This window comes from Schistocerca cancellata, chromosome 2 (assembly GCF_023864275.1).
Source record: "Schistocerca cancellata isolate TAMUIC-IGC-003103 chromosome 2, iqSchCanc2.1, whole genome shotgun sequence".
Lineage (NCBI taxonomy): Eukaryota > Metazoa > Arthropoda > Insecta > Orthoptera > Acrididae > Schistocerca > Schistocerca cancellata.
Genome location: NC_064627.1, coordinates 303,933,250 through 303,958,057, shown reverse-complemented (window position 1 = coordinate 303,958,057; position 24,808 = coordinate 303,933,250). Strand labels below are relative to the sequence as shown.

At 37.5% G+C, this 24,808-nt stretch overlaps 1 protein-coding gene across 1 annotated transcript in view; it reads left to right on the top strand.

Moving 5' to 3' along the window:
- LOC126161685 (mediator of RNA polymerase II transcription subunit 12) overlaps positions 1-24,808 on the top strand; it is a 415,184-nt gene that overhangs the window by 268,245 nt on the left and 122,131 nt on the right. The window contains exons 28-29 of the mRNA XM_049917698.1: positions 940-1,192; positions 1,623-1,819. Of these exons, the coding sequence (XP_049773655.1) occupies positions 940-1,192; positions 1,623-1,819 (450 nt within the window). The remainder of the gene's footprint in view (positions 1-939; positions 1,193-1,622; positions 1,820-24,808) is intronic.

Genomic DNA, 24,808 nt, shown 5'->3' with positions numbered 1-24,808 from the left:
AGAGAGGTACAAGTAGTACAACCTTGTATCCTGTCACATATGTAAAATAAAGCTATGACATTGTCAACAACTGACTGTTCTACAGACAAAAAGCAGAGAAATAAAATTTTAGTAGAAACAAACTGTAAAGTAGAATGTAAAGTTTATTATATGATGTCCAAATTCACCACAATCTAATGAATACAGCGTATGTGTAGTTCATAAATATCATTTGTTGTAGAGGATCTCAGATTGTAACTAGTAAATAAAATAAATTCCATTAACAATTTGAGAAGGGTTAAGCGAGTATGATACCCATTTGCTTGTATAACAATGAAAACAATCTATATTTGACAAAATAATTATTTTGCCAAGTGCCGCTGCTTGGTGAGTAGATTTTTTACCTGTCCAATTAAACCATTTGCTCGCATGTCACATACTCCACATTTTTCAGAACACAGCAGTATAACCACACTGCAAACATATTGTTTGAAAATTTGAGGATACACCCCTGAATTTAAGCAGGAAAAAACTAAGGGATTACCTGACTTTGTCTTCGTTATTTTCAAGTAGCATGTTCTTATTCATAGTGCTTTATTAAGAAAGCTTATTTCATTATCAGGTTTCAGTCTATGTCCATATGCAGCAAATAATATTACAGGCTTATGGATTGGGACATGTACCATATTTTAAATTGCAGAAAAGAAAAAAAAATGCTTTTAAATCTTCAAGTGAGAGATTTAACACACACACACACACACACACACACACACACACACACACACACACACACACACAGAGCTACAGTTTCAAAATAAGCATCACTAGAACTTTGATTGTTCAAAAACACCCCCTTACACATTGTAGTGTAAAAAGATTTCTCTCAAATTTGACATTAGTCATTTTTTACACTAAAAAATTATTGTAAATTACTACTCATGGTAGTTGTTGCTTGTACAGAATTTGGACCTATGGACACTCCGCATGTCATGGTTGGATCTGCAGTTGATGTTCAAACAGTTTCCCAGCAACTCGCCAGAATTGAACCATTGGTTGGATACGGTTGCTAAAGCCGTCATAGATGTTTTCCAGTTGACAGAAGATAAACAGCGACCACCAACTGTACCTCAGCGCTCAGGATCAATATGGTTGGTTGCACCACTTGTTGCTCGGCTACCGAGTGCTGTACAGGGCCGTGTGCTTAAAGTCGCAGGTAAAAATTCAAATACTAGTTATTTTTAGTCACATTACATTAAGATGAAATAATACAAATAGAAGGAATACGCAAAAGGAAATAACAAATAATGACACATTGATGAGAAAACAGACTTGACCTGTCATGTAATTGAGGTAACTCTTAACTTAGTGAAAATTCAATATATATATATATATATATATATATATATATATATATAATTTAACTTTGATGCTTGCCTCATCTTGTTATCTGTTGAGAAAATAAGCTACAGAATTTGTCTCGTATTATTTCCCTCTACTGTGTTAACATGCTTGTGCCTGCATGTACACACACACACACACACACACACACACACACACACACACACAAACAAACACAGAGTAGTTTGCTATACTATTGACAGGTCTTTTCAGGCATTAATGTCACTGATTTTCTAAAAATTAAGGGCAAGTATTGGAAAGTGGCAGCTGGTCAAAAAACCGCAGTGAAAAAGAGCGTAGCAGTGGAAGCACTACTCGAAGTTCTTCTCTTCTCAGCCATCAGCCCTTCCTTTCACTAGTTCTCACATGCCTTAAAGGACAAGATGATCAGAGGGAGGGTCTGCTGACATCTCTTCATTCACAGCTTTCACAGACAAAAGAAGTAAGTTCAGCAGATTTGCTTTGTTTTTTATACCATCAAACTAATTTGATTTTCTTGCATGTAAATGTCTCTTGGGACTGAAATGCAATGCAAATATAAAAGTGACAGAACCAGTTTCAAACCTCAATATATCATACTGGGCTCTTGAGAAACTGTAAATGTTTTGGTTGCCTTTCCTTTTCTGTGCATGTTATTCCATCCAGGAATTTCCATTGTTATTTTAAATGTTTCTGTTGCTGTAGGTACAGCAAAAACAAGGTACAAAAGTATTGTTTCATATATAAAAAGCACATAGAACACAGTTTATTTAGTCCTTGTTAATCATAAGAAACAAGGCTTCATGTGAGTGTGTGTCTATCCCCATTTGTATATATTAATTCCAGCAAGTAATTTCTATTACCATAACCTGTTAAAGATGGCATTGCTCAAGTCACAATTGACACTGATGGCACACTGGAGACCATTCATGAAAACTGTGTGTACCTCTATGCAGTGTCATCAGTATTATGGTGACATATGATGACTCGTTAATTTGCAGGCAGGTGCAATTAAAAGACACTTACACAAAGCTTTTGGCCACAGCCTTCACCATTAAGAGAGACACACACACCATTCATGCCCACATTAATGGTGTGTGTCTTTCTTTTACTGATGAAGGCTGTGGCCTAAAGCTTTATATAAATGTCTTACATAAAGCTTTCGGCCACAGCCTTTATCAGTAAAAGAAAGACACACACCGCTCATACACATGAGTGGTGTGTGTCTTTCATTTACTGTTAATGCTGTGGCCAAAAACTTTATGTTAGTGTCTTTTAATTGTGCATGCCTGAAACTGAACGTGTCTTCTTTACAGTAAGTATCAATCTGTCTTTTCCTGCACTGTTATTGATTTATTTGCACGTCAAGTTCCATAGGACCACATTGAGGATCAAATTTCCAAGGTTATGGAACGTTTCGGTACATGAAATTACAACATAGAAGTAATAATACATAAAAATAAATGTTTATGAACCCGAAAGAAATCAGTCCATAAGTTTAAGTAAACACAGTCAACAATACAACAAGAATCAGCTTAATTTTTCAAGGAACTCCTTGACAGAATAGAACGAGTGACCCATGAGGAAACTCTTCAGCTTCGATTTGAAAGTGCATGGATTACTGCTAAGATTTTTGAAATCGAGTAGTAGCTTATTGAAAATGGATGCAGCAGTATACTGCACACCTTTCCGCACAAGAGTGAAGGAAGTCCGATACAAATGCAGGTTTGATTTTTACCGAGTATTAACTGAGTGAAAGCTGCTTGTTCTTGGGAATAAGCTAATATTGTTAACAGGAAAGGACAGTAAGGAATATATATATTTAGAGGCCAATGTCAAAATACCCAGGCTCGTGAACAGGGGTTGACAAGAGGTTCGTGAACTTACACCACTTATTGCCCGAACTGCCCATTTCTGAGCCAAAAATATCCTTTTAGAATGGGAAGAGTAACCCCAAAATCTAATACCATACGACATAAGCGAATGAAAATAAGCAAAATAACTAATTTTTGTGTCTAACGATCACTCACTTGAGATACCATTCGAATAGTAAAAATGGCAGCATTAAATTTTTGAACAAGATCCTGATCGTGGCCTTTCGACGACAGCTTACTATCTATCTGAACACCTAAAAATTTGAACTGTTCAGTTTCACTAATCGTATGCCCATTCTATGAAATTAAAACATCAGGTTTTGTTGAATTGTGTGTTAGAAACTGTAAAAACTGAGTTTTACTGTGATTTAGCATTAGTTCATTTTCCACAAGCCATGTACTTAGGTCATGAACTGCACTGTTTGAAACCAAGCCAATGTTGCACACAACATCCTTTACTACCAAGCTAGTGTCATCAGCAAACAGAAATATTTTAGAGTTACCCTTAATACTGGATGGCATATCATTTATATAAATAAGAAACAGGAGTGGGCCCAACACTGATCTCTGGGGCACCCCCACTTGACCATACCCTACTCAGACCCCACATCACAATCATTCTCAACTTTGTGAATAATGATTTTTTGCTTTGTTTTGCTAAAGTAAGAGATGAACTAATTGTGAGCTACTTCCCATATTCTGTAATGGTCCAACTGCTGGAGCAATATTTTGTGATCAACACAATCAAATGCCTTAGTTAAACCAAAAGATATGCCAAGCATTCAAAACCTTTTGTTTAACCCATCCAGTCTCTCACAGAGAAAAGAGAATGTAGCATTTGCAGATGTTAAATGACCTCTAAAGCTGAACTGTACATTTGATAGCAAATCATGTGATATAAAATGATCAATTATCCTTACATACACAGCCTTTTCAATAACTTCTGCAAATACTGATGGCATAGAAATAGGTCTAAAATTATCTACATTATCCCTTTCTCCCTTTTTATAAAGTGGCTTTACTACGGAGTACTTTAATTGTTCTGGAAACTGACCATTCCTAATGGCTAAATACAGGGCTAACATGTGCAGCACAGTACTTTAATATTCTGCTAGGCACTCCATCATAACCATGAGAGTCCTTAGTCATAAGTGATTTAACTATTGACTCCATCTCCCTCTTGTCTGTATCACAGAGGAGTATTTCAGTCAACAATCTCGGAAAGGCATTTGCCAAGAAAGTTATATGGTTCCCTGTAGAAACTAAATCTTTATTTAATTCACCAGCAATGCCCAGAAAATGATTGTTAAATACTGTACATATATCAGCTTTATCAGTAACAGAAATATTTTTACTGTGAACTGACTTTACATCGCTGACCTTGTACTGCTGACCAGACACTTCCTACACATCTGACCATATGGTTTTAATTTTATCCTGTGAATTAGCTATTCTATTTGCATACCACATACTCTTTGCCTTCCTAATAACATTGTAAGCACCTCCTAATAACATTGTAAGCACCCTACAATACTGTTTGTAATGGGCTACTGTAGCTTGATTGTGACTACTTCTAACATTTTGATATAATTCTCTCTTTGTTCTACAAGATATCCTTATCCCATTAGTCAGCCACTCAGGCTGCCTATTACTGCTAGTACCCCGTTTAGAATGTTCTAATGGAAAGCAACTCTCAAAGAGCATGAGAAATGTGTTAAGGAAAGCATTATATTTACCATTTATGTTATCGGCACTATAAACATTCTGCCACTCTCGTTCCTTGACAAGGCTTAGAAAGCTCTCTATTGCTGTTGGATTAACTTTCCAGCATAGTTTTTAATTAAATGTGACATTTGTTTGAGTACTAAAGCCTTTTAGTGTTAAAATTTTTGCATCGTGGTCTGAAAGACCATTCACCATTTTACTAACAGAATGCCCACCTAGTAATGAAGAATGAATAAAAATATTGTCTATAGCTCTGCTACTGTTTCCTTGCAACCTAGTTGGAAAAAAAACATAGTCTACATCAGATCATATGAATTTAGGAGATCTACCAACATCCTTTTTCTTGCACCATCATATACAAAAATTTTATTGAAGTCACCACATATAACTACTTTCTGGTATTTGCTACAAAGTGAATCAAGAACCCTCTCTAGCTTGAGCAGAAATACTCTGAAGTCAGAGTTATGGGACCTATAAACAACAACAATAAGAAGTTTAGTTTCACTAAATTCAATTGCCCTTGCACAACATTCAAATATCTGTTCAGTGCAGTGCCTTGATACGTCTATGGACTGAAATGGAATACTGTTTTTTATGTACTTATCCACTCCCCCACCCCACAAGGAATTCCTTGAAAAACAGCCAGCTAATCTGTATCCTGGTAAAGGAAGCCTCTGAATTGTCAAATTATTTAAGTAGTGTTGTGATATACCAATAATTTCAGAGTCAACATCTATAAGCATTTTACTGACTTTATCTCTAATACCACTTATATTTTGATTAAATATGCTAATTCCTTCTCTGCTTGGAAACATAACATCCTCAGAAAGTGAGTCCTTAGTTAGAGGGACCTCCTTGAAACAGGTGTACCTATCAACTGACTTCAATCTAAAAATGGTGCAGCTCTGACACCAACTACTACAGGAATTTTTCCATGAGTGATCCTACCACCACCACCCTCTACACTGTCACCTATAAGCTTTGTCAGCCTCCCCTTCCCATACCTACTGAGATGCAGCCCATGCCTAGTGAATCCCAATCTACTGATAGACCCAGATGGCACCACTTAGATGTGACCCTTGCCCTCTGCCATCAGCGCCCTCCCCAGCCCCATGTTAACGCGCCTAACAGCCACATTAAGATGAGGCTGGTCATGATGCTGAAACAGTTGCAGGAAATGCACATTAGTGCCACCAGTTTCAGTAGCTATCTTTACCAGGTCACCACCTACTTCATATTCTCCATCCCTATCAAGACTGTTCCCTGTTCCACCCACTATCACTACCTGATCCTTCTTTGTAAAATTCCTACATAACTCCCCTATGCTGTCAGTCACTTGAGCCAACCCTGCGCTAGGCTTCACAATGTTGGTGACCTGGTACTTACTCCCCAACACTTCCTGCAACTGCTGGCCCACACATCTACTGTGTGAACTACCTAGCAACAGAACCTTCTTCTTTCTGTTAGCCTTTTCAACAGACCTAGGCCTCCTAACTTCTGAGGACTGCTGCATGTTCCCTACATCTACAACTACACGAGGTTCCTCTCCACTCAACTCTGACAGTTGGTCAAATCTATTGTATATACGCAAAGTATAACTGTCTGAATACCTCCTCTTCCTAGCTGCCTTCTTGTCAACTGCCAGTTCCCATTCCCCAGCACCCTTCACCCTCCTCAACCAATCTAGTTCCTCCTTTGCACATTGTTCATGCACCTGAAGGCACCTGGTCCGCTATCAGCTTATTCCTACTACCTGGAGTTTCCATTTTTCAGTATTATGGTAGCCACTTCTTATTATATTACTAACTTTAATCTGTAAATTATATTGTAATAATGGTATATTTCTTAGCTTTTAAGTATTTCTATGAAAGAAGTACTGATGGACTGATCAGGTGCATAGATATACCAGTTACTCTTGCCACTTAGAGGTTTTTTGACTAAACAATAGCCTTCATAAAACTCAGACAGGACAGTTAGACGTATGATTCCATCATGTTGAGATCAGTTGTAATTTGTATGTTCATCCATTACGAGCCTAAAAAAAAGAGTTGTGAAATGATACAGTAGTAATCAATGGTTATAGTTGCCATTATAGTTTGTTGCTTGAAAAAATCAATTTTGTACATCAAACAATTACTTTGAGGGTATGTAGTAGATGTTCATGAAGTTAGCAACAATTACCACTCACCCAGCATTGAATTTTTTGTATTTACTGTCCCACACAGATGATAATAGGCCATATTGACAAGCAATATATGGAACGTTTTATTGCTTGCTACATACATTTCCCAGACACTCACTCTTAGTTATTGTACTAAAGTCATGTTGTGTTATTATTTCCCTGTTGCTTCATTCATCCTTTACTTAAACTGAAAATCTCTAAGGACAGCAATGAAATTATTTGTGAAAAACCGTAAAAATGAGTTGATTAGTCTTCTCTCCTATAACATTGCTGGACACTGAAGTCCACCAAGTGGTTTTGTTTTAGTATTTATCCAGTAATTCACTTGTTAGCTACCTGCAAGGTAATTTTTTAATCAGAAAGGAAATGGTTTCACCAATCTTGAAAGCTTTTTGTGTCATTGTCACAGGGTCATTGTTCTTGAAACATGTTTCAGTGATGAAAGAACAGTGCTTTTGCAATGGATTGAAAACAGCAGTACTGGAGATGACCCTCTAGATCCCTCCATAAAACTCATTGCAGCGTTCCCACTGGTTTTCTTTAATATATATGCTTGATGAACAATTTGATTGTCTTGTAGTCTTCCAAATCTGCACTGCTGAGTCTTGAATAAATGTTCAGATAAGCCCATGTAGATCACATTATCAGGGAGTTTTCCATTGCAGTTGTACACTAGAATCTGAAAGTTTGATAAGTTTGCAACTTTCTACTAAATAATAGAAAATACCTCTGCTGAGAACTGTTGTATTTTTGCTACCTTACAATTGATGAATACAAGGGAATCTGGCATATGTAATTAGTGTTCATACATTTGATCTGACATTCCATTAACCCTACCTGACAGGATTGAATGATAGTTCTGTCAGATTTGACGCATAACTTCCCGTCTTATGATTTTAGTGACTTCAGCAGCATTGTCATGTCACATTCTGACAATAGGCCTCCATAGCTTATGACTCAAGCATGTGCCAATGTTAAGACCACAACATCAGCAACTATGACTGGAATGGGCACTTGACCATCAGCACTGGACATTGGCACTGTGGCAGAACATTGCATGGTCAGATGAGTCCCAATACCTTCTTCTTCATGCTGATGAGAGGGCATGAATTTGTTGTCTTCCAGAGAAACAGTTCCTTGACACCGGTACAGTGTGACGGTGACTCCAGTATACTCTGAGGAACATTCATGTGAGTGTCCATGGGTCCAATGGAGCTCATGCAAGGCACCATGACAGCCAAGGAGTATCGTACACTGGTTGCAGACCACGTACACCCCTTCGTGACTATCGTGTTTCCCAGTGGCAGTGGCATTTTTCAACAAGGTAATGTGCTGTGTCACAAGACTAGGAGTGTGATGGAGTGGTTCGAGGAACACATTGATGAGTTCCAATTGATGTGCTGCCCCCCCCCCCCCCCCCCCCCCAGCTTCCCCTGCTTCACAGATCTTAACCTGATGGTACACATCTGTGATGTGATTGAATTTGACATAGAGCTCATCACCCCTCTCTCCAGAATTTATGGGAATTAGTTGACTTGTGTGTGCAGATGTGTTGCCAACTCCCTCCAGTGACCTACCAAGGCCTCATTATTTGCATGCCATGACCTGTCGCCACTGTTATCTGTGCCAAAAGTGAACATACCAGCTATTAGGTAGGTGGTCATAAGGTTCTGGCTGATCAGTGTACACAGTTGTTGTTGTTGTAAGTGATCATATTTATCAGTAGATATTTCACTTTTACCACAGCACACATCTACGGTAATTTTATTCCTTCTGTCACTGCCATCAAGCTGGAGGAGTTACATTTTTAGGGCAACTAGTAAACTTTTGTAGCACTGCATACTACACTGCTCTTTACCTACATCAAGAGCAGCACTCAAAGCTCAGACACTTGCATCCTTATTATTCATTTATTAACCCATTACATTAAGTGGACTCTGATAGTTTCCCCTAAATTGCAACTTTAGAGTAACCTATTCATTACACAATTTATAGGGTAAAGTATCCTGTTTATCATTATACACCTCTCTCTTCCTGTATTTTGAGCTAGGCTTGCTCCTCTATTATTGAGGATCCATATTGATTATTGAACTTCCAAACATGCTGTCTCCTAAGTATTCCTCTAATTTCCACTAAAAGCAACCGAAATATGTTACTTGTTTTTGGTAAACATATAATTGTGGAGGTCCATTTGCTTATCACTTATACATTAATTCAAGCCACTGTGGATCGTAATGATCTTATTTGGATTTATCTTGGAAGTTAGCACATCATGCTCATAGTCTAAATTTAGTACCTTTCCACCTTATTTTTCTCCCCCCTTTCAATGAGATATTGGTAACATGCATCTTCCATAAAGTTGGCTTTAAACAAAACAAAAAAAAAAAATTACTGCCGCTGTGGAGCTTAATGATCTTATTTGGATTTATCTTGGATGTTAGCACATCATGCTCATAGTCTAAATTTAGTACCTTTCCACGTTATTTTTCCCCCCCTTTCAGTGAGATATTGGTAACATTCAGCTTCCATAAAGTTGGCGTAAACAAAAAAAAAAAAAAAAAAAAAATTACTGAGGTAATGTACATTTTCCATGGTTTTATAATAACATCAGTGGTCCACAGGTCTATATACAACCTTTTCATCCAAGCATCTATCATCAATGTAAGTATTCTGTAATCTGTTTATGCTAAGGTTCATCATGAGAAAGCCCTCAGTTGTACGAGAAGTCTATATCACCATCCTATAATTACCTAAGTCAGTGAGATACTCCACAGAAAATAATTATCCTTAAGTTGGTTGATTTGGGGGGAAGGGACAAAACAGCGAGGTCATCAGTCCCATTGGATTAGGGAAGGATGGGGGAGGAAGTTGGCCATTCCCTTTCAAAGGAACCACCCTAGCATTTGCCTGAAGCAGTTTAGGGAAATCGTGGAAAACCTAAATCAGGATGGCCAGACACAAGTTTGAACAGTCGTCCTCCCAAATGTGAGTCCAGTGTGCTCACCACTGCACCATCCCACTCAGTATCCTTAAGTATTATGTAATTAAGTTCAGCATAAAGGTAAGGTAATGCACTATGTTTGAATATGTGGCTTTCATATAAATATGATCCAAGTACATGACTGAAGCCAAGTTATTGTGTATTTGAGCTTTTCCCAAAATTTTTCCGACTTAAGTTGTGATAAAAAAACAACTGCATGGCTGTAAAAGTAATTCTTATTACATATGCACTGACAAGTATGATTACTTCATTTCACCTATGTGTTTGTTAATTCAACCTAATCTTCCCTATGTATGTGTCTGCTCATGTAACAACATGTTATTTATAATTACTTACTAGCACACAGATATGTACAGTGATGACACACCTTCCATAATAAGTACAATGGTCACACAAATACACTGCGTGATATACTCGAACTATGTGTGAACCGTTGCCATTGAATAAGAGCTATTTATATTCAAAGTTATATTATAAACACCTGAAAGTAAACTGCTAGTAGCTCTGTTGTTACTGTATCTTTAGCTAGCTTCCAGGTATTTAATCATTATATGCAGGATAGTGAAAGGAAATATAATTTAAAGAAGACAGAGTAGTAAAAGATGAAGAGACCGTTATATGGAAACCAAAATGGGAGATAATGTAACAGGCAATTGGGGCCTTGTAGATATCACTCTACATACAAGGCATGAACCCTGTGAGGTCTGTACCTTATATTACACACTTTTTTACCGTGTATATTTTATACAACACTTTTTCTTTACCATTTGGTGGGTCCATTAGAAACATCATTTTAGTGTTTGGAATATGCATTCATTATCATATAGAGACATTCATATTTGGTGGAGGAACTTGCTAGCCTCTTTCTTCAAATTAGAATTAGGATGGTAAGCTTTGACTAGAACCTTATCATTGACCTGGAATTTAAGCACTGTAACATTTTGATTAAGTTCTCATGCATATTGCCTTTATCTTGAATTCTACTGCATGACCAATTAAATAATTTTAATAAGGGTTCCCTAATGAATTTTGTGTTTACTACCTTGACTGGTGGTAGCCCTGTAGATAAATTATGCAGTTCATTTAAAATAACCTGAAATTTCAGCATCATCTGACCCCAGGTAGTATGCCTAGTAGAACAGTGTATATAACAAAATCTTCCAATCCGTATCGCTACCCTGTCTGAGAGATTTTTTTTGGCAGTGATACTTATGAGGGTGTACTGAAAAGTAATGTCTCTGAATTTTTAATATGAAAACTCTTGAAGATTTTTAAGTAAAACAAGCTTTATTAACATTCTACAACTTTATTCTTCAAGTCTACTTATTTATTTCTCAACATAGTCATCCTGGCAATGAACACATTTCTCTCAATGGGAAACGAGTTCGTTGATACCTCACCTCTGCATACAATGCTTCATCACTATCAAAATGATGTCTTCAGAGGTCTTCTTTAAGCTTTGGAAATGATGAAAATTGGGTCAGTCCAAGTCTAGGAGGATGATCGATGACAGTGAACTCAAGACATTGGATCATTGCAAATGTTACAGTGCTCATGTGTGTTATGGCATTGCCATACCGAAGGAGAGACTGTTCCATGTGTGGATGAACTCTTCAAACTCATGCTTTAAGTTTTCTGAAGGTCTCACAGTACACTGACATAGATTACATACCACCATGTTACACACTACAGTTAAGAGTCCTCTTGTAGCAAAGGCTTGCAACTTCCATCAGCAAAGCAGGAAAGTTGACTGAATAATATGCATGATGTGTAATACATCACCCAATCTTGAGAACGGAATACAAATATCGGAGGCATCACTTTTCAGCACGCACTTGTAAAAACAGTGATATGTCTTATACTTTCCTGTGCTAAAAATTCTGTGAAACTATTACTTATAATTTATATTCCATTAAGAGTGAGCAATCTACTGGGCTCACCTACATCCACAGAATACCCCCTTAAACAATTAACTATAGTAGCCATGTTTGTCAGTTTTATGGGATATAGTTTAACATATTTTGACAAACATTCCGCTGTAAAAAATATAAACAGTATTCCATATCTACCTTAGATAAAGATCCTAATAAATCCACCACTTTTGAATCATTTAAAACTTTTAATATTACTGGACACATTTTATAAAGTCACTTAACTATTGTCTTCCTTAACCTTTTGATGTCATTTACATGTTCTAAAAACTCTCCGTACTTCTCTACTTTATTTTATCATACATGTAATACAGTTTCATGTAGCGAAATGTCCATGCCCCATATTTAAAAACCAAATTAAATCTTCTATCACTACTTGAGGAATACACAACATCCAGTGGCACAAGGTTCTTGTTTACTCTCCAAAACAAAGTGTCTTCACTTAATGTGTCAGTTACTTGTCTCTTTTGATGTTCATTCTTCATAAGACCTGATAGTATCCCCAAAATAATTGTCCATTTCCAATCCTTCTTTAATTTTTGTCACTAGTAATCTTACTTCATTATTAGTGTAACTAACAGGCAAAAAGTTGACTCTAATATTACTCCAGGATCTTCTACTTTGCTTCCTTTATTCATGCCTGTAGGTATTACAGAAAGAGTGTTGGGCATTTTATTAGGTGAACTTCTAATATAATTTATCTCTACATAAAATTCTTGTTGAGATATAACCCATTGCATTATCCTACAGTGTAGTAGCCTACTCTTCATCAACAATGCAATGCTTGGTAAACTGTATATATTATTTTGTTTGAATCCCAGGTTAGTTTTTGGATGTGGACTCCAAACAATAGGTAATAATTCCTCTTCAGAAGCTGTATGATTTATTTAATGTTTAGTAAGGCTTCCACTGCCAAAGGCTATATTTCTATATTCTCCCTTTCAGTTCACAACCTAAACCATGTTCTTATGCATCTGTGCCAAATTTAAAGGCTTGATGGATCCTAGGATGACTTAAGTCTTGGCATCTAACAGTGCTTGCTTGATATTATTAAATGCTTCAGCATCCCAAATTCACTTAGAATGTTGTTTCAGTAGACAAAGTAGGCATAGATTGTTCATTGCCTGTACACTTAAAAATGTCTGTAGAAACCAGACAAAGCCAGAAATGCATGTAATTGTTTTACATTTTGTGGTTCAGGACATTCTTTTATTGCTTGAATTCTATCCGGATTGGTTGGTATCCCATTTGTATGCCCTAGGTGACCCAGAAATTTCAATTCCTGCCGTCTAAAATGAGACTTAGACAGTGTTACTGTTATTTATTTTTTCTGTAATCTTTTTAAAGTTATAATCAATAATGCTTGATGATCCTTCCAGGTCTTACAAACTACGTAACAGCAAATCATCTGTGTACATAATTAGTTCTTGTAATAATTCTCCACCCAGTTACTTGTCCAAAGCTTGGATAAAAAGAGCTACAGATATGTTCAGCCCAAAAGGAAGTACTTGAAGCCCATCTTCAGATTTCTATAATAATTATTCTATACTGACAGGCCTATCCCATTCCATTTCAATGTGTTTATTTGAAGTTTACACATCTAACAATAAAGAAACACCTCCTGTAGGTTTTTTTTATCACCAACAAAGGATTATTGCACACACTTAAGAGGTCATCAAACAATCAGTATTTATCGTGCAGTAATCAGTAGTGCACAGTAATATTGACTATCTGAAGGCAGTATTGAAAATTTGCTACTATATATTGAAGGAGAATCATAAAAGAAGGTCGTATAATGGAAGAAGCCTGGAGATACTGGAAGGTTTCAGATAGATTATATAATGGTAAAACAGAGATTCAGGAACCAGGTTTTAAATTGTAAGACATTTCCAGGGGCAGATGTGGACTCTGACTACAATCTATTGGTTATGAACTGTAGATTAACACTGAAGAAACTGCAAAAAGGTGGGAATTTGAGGAGATGGGACCTGGATAAAATGAAAGAACCAGAGGTTGTAGAGAATTTTAGGGAGCGCATTATGGAATGATTGACAAGAAAGGGGGAAAATAAATACAGAAGGAGAATGGGTAGCTTTGAGAGATGAAATAGTGAAAGCAGTAGAGGATCACGTAGATAAAAAGATGAGGGCTAATAGAAATCCTTGGGTAACAGAAGAGATATTGAATTTAATTGATGAAAGGAGAAAATATAAAAATGCAGTAAATGAAGCAGGCAAAAAGGAATACAAATGTCTCAAAAATGAGAACAACAGAAAGTGCAAAATGACTAAGCAGGGATGGCTAGAGGACAAATGTAAGGAGGTAGAGGTGCATATCACTAGGGGTAAGATAGATACTGCCTACAGGAAAATTAAAGAGACCTTTGGAGAAAAGAGAACGACCTGCATGAATATCAAGATCTCAGATGTAAACCCAGTTCTAAGCAATGAGGGGAAAGCAGAAAGGTGGAAGGAGTATATAGAGGGTCTATACAATGGTGATGTTCCTGATGACAGTATTATAGAAATGGAAGAGGATATAGATGAAGATGAAATGGGAGATATGATACTGCGTGAAGAGTTTGACAGAGTACTGAAACATCTAAGTCGAAACAAGACCCTGGGAGTGGACAACGTTCCATTAGAACTACTGACAGCCTTGGGAGAGCCAGGCCTAACAAAACTCTACCATCTAGTGAGCAAGATGTATGAGACAGGCGAAATAGCCTTAGACTTCAAGAAGAATATAAGAATTCCAATCCCAAAGAAAGCAGGTGTAGACAGATGTGAAAATTACCGAACTATCAGTTTAATAAGCCATGGCTGCAAAATACTAACGCAAATTCATTACAGACCTCGGGGAAGATCAGTTTGGATTCCGTAGAAATGTTGGAACACGTGAGGTAATATTGACCCTACGACTTATCTTAGAAAATAGATTAAGGAAAGGCAAACCTATGTTTCTAGCATCTGTAGACTTAGAGAAAGCTTTTGACAATGTTGACTGGAATACTCTCTTTCAAATTCTGAAGGTGGCAGGGGTAAAATACAGGGAGCGAAAGGCTATTTACAGTTTGTACAGAAACCAGATGGCAGTTATAAGAGCCGAGTGACATGAAATGGAAGCAGTGGTTGGGAAGGGAATGAGACAGGGTTGTAGCCTATCTCCGATGTTATTCAATCTGTATATTGAGCAAGCAGTAAACGAAATAAAAGAAAAATTCGGATTAGGAATTAAAATCCATGGAGAAGAAATAAAAACTTTGAGGCTCGCCGATGACATTGTAATTCTGTCAGAGACAGCAAAGGACCTGGAAGAGCAGCTGAATGAAATGGACAGTGTCTTGAAAGGAAGATATAAGATGAACATCAACAAAATCAAAAAGAGGATAATGGAATGTAGTCGAATTAAGTTGGGTGATGCGGAGGGAATTGGATTAGCAAACGAGACACTTAAAGTAGTAAAGGAGTTTTGCTATTTGGAGAGCAAAATAATTAATGATGGTCGAAGTAGAGAGGACATAAAATGTAGACTGGCAACGGCAAGGAAAGTGTTTCTGAAGAGGAGAAATTTGTTAACATCGAGTATTGATTTAAGTGTCAGGAAGTCGTTTCTGGAAGTATTTGTATGGAGTGTAACCATGTATGGAATTGAAACGTGGACAATAAATAGTTTAGATAAGAAGAGAACAGAAGCTTTCAAAATGTGATGCTGCAGAAGAATGCTGAAGATTAGATGGATAGATCACATAACTAATGAGGAGGTATTGAATAGAATTGGAGAGAAGAGAAATTTGTTGCACAACTTGACTAGAAGAATGGATCGCTTGGTAGGGCATATTCTGAGGCATGAAGGGATCACCAATTTAGTATTAGAGGGTAGTGTGGAGGGTAAAAATTGTAGAGGTAGTCCAAGAGATGAATACACTAAACAGATTCAGAAGGATGTAAGTTGCAGTAGGTACTGGGAGATGAAGGACCTTGCACAGGATAGAGTAGCATGGAGAGCTGCATCAAACCAGTCTCTGGACTGAAGACAACAACATTGAAGGAGACTGCAGAACTCTAAACATGTTGACACTCGTTCAATATATAGTACTGTTTGAGGGCGATATTGTGCAGTACATGGCAGTTCCTGCCAAGACTTCATGATATGTGGACATGCAAGCAGCTGATATAGCATTGCCATATGAATTTGAACATGAGGAAAGACAGATGAAAGAAGTCATCTGATGAATTGCATTCAAAGAGTGGTTAGTTTGATTATATATTTAATATTGATTCAGTAATTAGCCATAGAAACATTCAGCAAAAGTGTTTAAGTGCAGGGAAATAACACTGTAACTGCTTATGTGCTTGTTTCAGAAGCATGAATTAGTTATTGTAGAAAAGCTCAACAGCACTGTCTACCAGTCCTGTATAATAACAGATCTTATTCTTTTCAGGTTTATAGACTATTTCCAGCATTGTGAAAAGTGGAATTCAACGAGTATGTGAACAGTATCTCTCCTGTGTAAACAAGTTGTAATGACATTCACCATTTCATTGGAACAGTCCTTGTTCATCCATAAAAAATACCAATAGCCCTCTGGTTCTGCTGCATATTCTCTTAGCATGTTAGTATGGTCCTGTGTAGAATGCCTTGCAACCCACTTTTTTACCCGTCACATCTTCCTCTTGTTTCTCTTTTTGCAGCACATCGTGATTCTAATCCCAATATGTGCAAGTTCCACATCGAGTACTGATTTGTTTGCTATGGAGACAGAGTTCTAACTGATGCATTCCAGGCATAAATATTGCAGAATAATTTTTTCCATTCTCAGCTTCATACTTTCATGCAAATTGTTGACACAAAATTATGGCACAACAAATACTGAGCATGTGAGGAGCCTTTTAGATTACATTCAATAACACCATTATTGAACATTTTCCTGTACTGCTGCTCGAAGACTTAGAGGGATAGAATATGGTTTACAGAAGAAAGGTTTTTCTTCTTACATACATATTCGCCAATAAAACTCAGTTTATCAAAAATATTTCTTTATATGGTACTAAGATCTCTATTATTCCAGTGTCAGTATATTATATTCCTACAATTTTAACTTTAAACTTCCGAATAATTCTTTCTTTGCTGTGTTCTTTTCTTTCACTTCTACAGTATTGGCTTTAGCCACAAAATGCACGTGTTTCACCATTTGATCTTCTCGTTTAAAAACTACTGAATTATTTTTAAATAGTACTCTGTAGGTACTGTGTTCTTTTTTTTCATAGTACTCTGCTCTCATTAGAATCTAGTGACGCTTTATTGTTAAGTAGCCAATTTAAAACTAGATGTATGTCTAAGTTAATATTTGATACAGTCAATGAAGTTTGATAAAAAGTAATCTCGTTTATTCATTTACAGGCTTCCCTTTACTTCCTGTTACGTGTATGACAAAATCTGATCATGGTGTCAGGCAAACGTTGGTTCACACTGTTAGCATTAATTCCTGCGATATTAGGGATATCTCAGTACTTGAATCTAAGTGAAAATACACCTCCATTCCAAAACTTTTAACAGGTACAATCAGTTTTAATTGTCCCTCTGTGTTACGGTTTTCTTCTTTCAGCAACTACTCATACATAGACATCGAACAGGTGAGGGCTACTAACTTTTCCACTCGTGGGTCTTTGACTCTATCATCACTGCCACGAAACCTGTATTTTTCCAGATTCGAATGTACAAATTGCCTATTTGGAGGCTTATTTATACATGCACTGTTTTCATTATTGTGAACAAACACTGCACTTCTATTTCTTGCTTGATTAATTGTTCTATTCTTGTTATTAGGTCTGCAGATATTATAATATTTTGTCTCATTTTTACATCTGAAATACTGTGGATAATGATTTCCATTGTTTTCCCCATGACTATAGTCCCCTCGTTCTTTATTTAATGTATCTAATACTTCTATAAATCATAATAGTTCACTTGAAATAGACCAATCTTGAAACCATATTTCTTTCCTCATATCGTAGCGTAATTGCTGAAAACAATGCTTTTATTAAACCACTCCCCTCTTTTGAATCGTCTGAGAATTTAGACGATGTCAGGAGCCATTCAGTATAATTCTTTTACCTTCTCTAATGGTTATTATAGTACCTTAACTTTTCTTGAATACCTGCTGACTAATACTTCTTTTTAAACTTTTCTCAACCCCCGCCCCCCAAAAAAAAAAAAAAAAAAAAAAAGCAGAGCAGTTTCCCATTTGGTAGGATCCCATTCTAAATAGCCAAGGACAAAATCAGTTTTCTTTGAGTCATCCCAACTCTTCAAAGATTTAGAAAATCCTCTGAAAAATAAGTAGGAAGAATATTTCCTTCTGGTATAAATCTAGGGAACCGTATAGATAAGTTGTCCATCTTTTGTGTGTAATTCCTCTACTAATTCTATAAGAGAACTATGATTATCCTAAAATTTCTCTCTGTTAACATCATCCCTTGTTTTAGCCAACTCATCCCATAACTTTTGTAATTCTTATTTCGTACTTTCTGCCTCCACTAACAAAGTTGTTGTTCCCACAAATGAATCATTCTTTTCCTGAACCTTTTGCCAGTTAAATCAGGCACACATTCCTCCAAAGTTGCAAGAGTGGAAATTGATATTGCATTTACATGTGAATCTTTGTTATGCTCTAAGATGTTTAATAGGACAGTCATGTCCTAGGTTTGCTTATGCACTTCTGTAAACTCTTGTTCAGTAAAATATTTAATTTGTTTTAAATTTTTACTCACATCTCTATATTATTCATTAACCTTATTCCTTATTAAATCATACTGCATAATATCTCCTATTGTAGCTCACCTGCTAAATTTGACACTGCTGATTGTGATTTACAAATCATATTATTTATTTCCACTTTTCCTTGGTGTGAGTCAATTTTATGTTTTTCTAGGTTGGTACTAGTTCTGTCTGGACTGATGACCTCAGATGTTAAGTCCCATAGTGCTTAGAGCCATTTTAACCATTTAGTACTGTCTGACTTCATACTGATTTTAGCAATAGCTTACTCGACCTCAACCCCATGTGTATTTATAGGCCTGTTCAATTCTGCATTTGTCTCGTGAAGCACTTCTTCAAATCTGATACCTTGGACCTTTAAATTCACATTTAAATCAGAAGTTGACTTATCTAGTTTAGCACTGAAGTTGGCAATACCTTTCAACTTCACTTCTATTTTCTTGGTTCTCACTGGCGTAAAGTCCTAATACTTGAATACCACTACCTCAAATTTCAGTTGCCATAAACATGCTCTAAAAAACTTCTATTAACAATAAATTAACTTTGTCTCCATTGGACAGAAAGCATGTGTGGGAAGGAAAATAAAATATTTGGTTTCAGTACAGATCACCAAATTCAATTCTGCAGCTTTCTGTGTCATGGTGTCAATTGGGAAACCAGATTGTTGCCCTGGTGAACTGTGTCGCTGTAGGATGGTAAGCAGCAGACTTTATTACCACTGGCTGATGTGGCGTTGCTATGGAGTAGATGAAACAGTCATAGCCCTGTGTGACATAGGCCACCAATCATGCAAGTCAAAGACTTTATAAACTCTTCTCGGATGTAATTGGTGTTGATTGATTGCTTTCTGCAATTTCATTGATTCTCAGCACAAATTTATTCTCAATCCAGCACCAGTATGTGAGAACTCAGTGTTCTCATTAGTTTTTGAGTAACATATATGCTTGTACTAACTGAGAATGTTGTTGCATTTCAGCTCTGAAGTGCTGCATCTTGAATAAATGTTCAGCTGAAACCATGTAGACCAAATTAGCTTGGACTACTTCTCCATTGCAGCTGTATGCTGGAATCTGAAAGCTTTGATAAGTGTGCAACTTTCTACTAAATAATACAAAGTTCTTCTTCTTAGAACTGTTGTTTCTTCTGTTACATTTGGTTAATATGAAGGATCCATGCTTATACAATATTAGTGTTCATACATTTGAAATGACATTTTGTAAACTCTCTCTGACAGAATCATGTGACAGTTTTCTCAGATTTGACATAACACTCTTTATCCTATGTTTTTGGTGACATCAGCAGAATTGTCACAGTGCACTCTGATGGCATACCTTGCTTCTCCAAGCTGGGACACTATAACATGGAATAATTGCCAGACCAGCAAGTATCATAACGCATAGTAAACTGCAATCCTCATCCAGCCTTAACTAATAAATATCCATCACCTGTCATGATCATGATTTGTCAGCTAGTTTGTTTCAAAAATTAAACAGTTTATGGTGTACATGTTGCGTATAGAATGACTGCAGCTGATAACATAGACCAGTTGGTGAACAGTTCATGCTTTGACATCCCAGAACCCTTGAGAAAGAGAGGAAGAGGGGGCAGGGATTGGTGGGAGCAGGAGAGGGGGGGGGGGGATCTCAGTAAGTGGTGTACACATCCTTTGGTCACGTTCCGAATAAATGTCATACCTGTGGAAAAATTGATTTAAAGAAAGACTTTTGGAAATAATTATATTAATGTCTTCTGCTTCAAGTTAAAAGGCAGTTATAGGTGTGCCCCAAAATAATGTAGTGACTCCTTAGAACTGGATATGCCTGTAATTAAAACAGATAGAAATGAAAAGTTATTGATTTATTATACCTTAAGGTGTAATGTAAGGTAGTATATGCTCAAAACATCCATCTTCCTCTGCAGCGCATTGTTGACAACGACTTAGAAAAGAGTGACATACCAAATGTATTGTTTCTAATGGAATAGTGTCACAGGCTTGCTCACTTTACTCTTTTAGACCATTAAGTATTTTGTGGTTTTGCGGCGTATACTGTGCGCTTAACAGTGCCCCAAAGATAGTAAGTAATCTTAGGGGTTAAAACCAATGACCATGGTGAATACTTCACAGTACTTCATCCTCATCCTATCCATCTTGCAGGAAACATGCAGTTGAGAAAGCCCCTCACATCGAGTTGAAAGTGAGCTGGCTCTCCATCCTGCTGAAAGTATAACCTTCATTGATGAAGTTATTACATGCAATACTTCTACATAATAGTCGCTTGTGACAGACTCTTCAAAGAAGTGTGGCCCAAATAATCCGCCAGGCAAGAGACGGATATTTTTGGTAAATTATCACGCTTTTCTTCAATTACATATGGAGTTTTGCTATCCCAGCACATTGAGTTATGGCAGTTAGTTATTCCTGTATGTTTAAAGATCGCTTGATCTGACTAAAGAATTAGATCTTGGAAATCTAGATCTTCTTCATACATGTTGATGAACCACTAACAAAATTCAATTCACTTATCAGTTCATCCTCGTTCTGAGCAAAGAGATGTGTTGGAATGTAAGGCTTTCATCTCTGACTCTGCAAAATTCTGTGAACACTGGTTTGCTGATCTCAGCCTCATGATAGCATTGCCTCATAGACTTTTATGGGGATTTTGTGTACACCTGAATCACTGCATCAACACTTCTGTTTTCCATTGAAATCTCTTTCTTCTGTTACATCCCTTCTTCTCATCATGCGCTATTCTATGGAGTTCAAACTTGTCTCAGATTTATGTACTTGTTAACCATGTAGGTGGTGGTGTTCTGAATCCAACTCTTTCTCATTGAACCTCATCCACAGTCTCTGTTTTCCCGTAACACTTTAACACCCACTTCTGTTCATAAAATGAAAATTTAATGTTTATTTACACTACTGCTTCAAATGAAGGTGTTGCTAAGTATTTTACTATGTTCTGCATTAGTACCAACAAACTGTAATTAAAGAGAGATACAGTTTCAATGTGTGTTTACATTATGTTGGTACTCCCTGTATTACATCCAAGACAAGAAAGCTTCCAAAGACAATGTGATAGTTGGATTTCAACTACCCTTAGTTAAATGAAACAAGGTTTTGATATTTGGAATAATTGCCTTAGACCTGTAGGAGGAATAGAATGACACAGGTGTCAGTGGTGCAGGAGAAAGATTTTGTGGGAGGTCAAGATGCAGCACCCTCCAAGTGCCTGCACTTAATATAAAACATGGAGCCAAAAGAGACCAAGTCTTTGTGCATGCACAGCACTCCCTTTAATCAGCTAGCCATGCATCGCAATGAAAGTGGCTGCTGAAATGTGATATAATGCTGTCTTAGAAGCATTGTTAATTACTGAGGCTCTCTGCACATACAGCCTTCTTTTCATACTGCAATATACACTGTTTCTTAGGTCACATGTATCCTAAGTTTACAACATTTTGTAACACTGAACATATACCGAGTGATGTGGTGCAGTGGTTAGCACACTGGACTTGCATTCAGGAGGATGACGGTTCAATCCCATGTCCGGCCATCCTGATTTGGGTTTTCCATGATTTCCCTAAATCACTCCAGGCAAATGCCGGGATGGTTCCTTTGAAAGGGCACAGCCGATTTCCTTCCCCGTCCTTCCCTAATCCGATGAGACCGATGATCTCGCTGTTTGGTCTCTTCCCCAAACAATCCAATCCAATCCAACAATGAACATAACAAATACGTGGTTAGACAAATAAGAAATAGACAGTTGAAACAAATGACCTGTCATATGACAGAATAACTACAAAAACAATATCAGTTTTGAGATGCTAAAGGTGATAGCACATTCCAATAACACAACATTTACTTGTCATTTATACTACATGTAATATGAGCGCTCAGATGTTGTACGTTAGCAACCAGTGAAAATAATAATTTCCATATCAATGACCACATGACCTTCACAACAGAATACGTTGTCCTCAGAACAACAGATGTTCAAAGCGACCTCCCTACACGTCCAAACATTACGCAACCCATCAGATCATACAGCTCTGGACCCTTTGCAGCAAAGCTGTAGCCACAGTAACAAGACCAGCATGAACATGTGCTACAAATTCTTCCACATTCTTCACTGGAGTAGAGTACAAGTGCTCCTTTAGGTGTCACCCTCAGGAAGAAATCCAAGGGGTTTAGGTCAGCTGTGCGCAGTAACCATACAACTGCACCTTCACATCCAAGCCATTTCCCTGGAAATGTTCTGTCCAAATACTGTCGCACATTAGTTCCAGAGTGTGGAGGTGCACTATCATGTTGGAACCATACCCTCTGCGGAACATGTAGTGGAACATCTTCCAGCGCTTCAGACAAATAGTTTGAGAGGTATGCATGATACCTTCGTGCAGTCAACCGATCAACCAACATGTAGGGACCCAAACACCAGTCGCCCAATATTCCAGCCCAGAAGTTGATACCAAATCGAACTTGATATCCATGGTCCCGGGTGACATGCGGGTTGTGCATATTGAAGACACCCTCAAAAGTGAATGCTGCTTCATCTGACCAGATTACAGTGTTCATGAAGTCATCATTGGCTTCCTGTTGTTGTTGGAACCATACACAGAATTGCATCCACTGATGGCCATCTGCAGGATGCAGGTGTTGCGTGAAAGCATAATGATAGGGGTGCAACCCAAGCTCATGCAGCACATTAATGACCATGCATTGCGAGACATGCAGCTGCCTTGCTATGCTGCTTGTACTTTGCTGAGATTCTTGGTGTATGACCTCCAGAATAGCTTTCTCAGTAGCTGAAGTATGGTGAGTGCGTGGTTGACCTCCATCATGCGATTGTGGAAGGAGAGAACGTGACTCCCAAAGGCGCAGCGCAAGACGATGAAACACATTTTTATATGGATAGCGTCAATGAGGATATCTAGCAGCATATTGACTAGCTGCAACACCAGCCCGGCTATCAGATGTACTAAGGACCAGAAGCATATCCACATATTCATCATTTGTGTTTGTCATATGTCTGCCATACTGGTTTAGAAGTTTATAATGAGAAAATTTGATATGTGTATGCATGTACATTGGAGTCTGTCATGGGCGTGTTACTCCGCTCGCAACTAGTCCCTGTCTGGGGGACAGCACATACAGCATGAACGTGCTATCAGTCCTGCATGCTGTTCCACCTACTGTGCATTATCCCTGTGACAGATACCGTTCCGCATTATTCATTCAGACACCGCTAATTGTGAAATGTTCGGTTTAGAATAGACACTGTTTCCCTAACGGTAATAGATGCGATGTTTCCACAATCCCATAGATAGAATAATAATAATAATAATAATAATAATAATAATAATGCATTGACATACATACTAAACAGCACGCAGTTACCAGACTCAGTGTTGAAAGGCGTTAGTGAGACTATGGTGATAACGCATACAAATAATGACGGAGTTTGGATGTTATTCACAAAGCACGTTGTTAGTCCTACTGGTAACGTAAAGCCCTAATGAAATGTAATGGACCTGAACAAAGCAAGAATAATAGTTGGTACTAATCTATGGGACCATTGGAGGAGGGTACAAAGAAAATAGGTTTCACATATAGTAGATGAAGTGGTGCCAATAAGTTTAAGCCCACAATGTGGAAACGGCTTTTTTCAAAGCTGACTAATCTTCCATCTCTATGATTGTAGTATGTAAGTGCAAATGTTTTCTAGAGGACCCGCATCAATCGCTGTTTATGATTAAGATGCCAGATAGTGTACCATCTGGACTACATTTACCAAATAAAAAACATATGCCTCAACCCAGGATCAAACCATCGACCTCCTGCATGCTAACCAAGAACTCTATCCACTGCACCACCTGTACAGCACGACTAATATGTGCTGACAGAGGTAGTTACCATACATGTGGTTACAGTGTTGCCAGATTTCCACTCTTTAACATC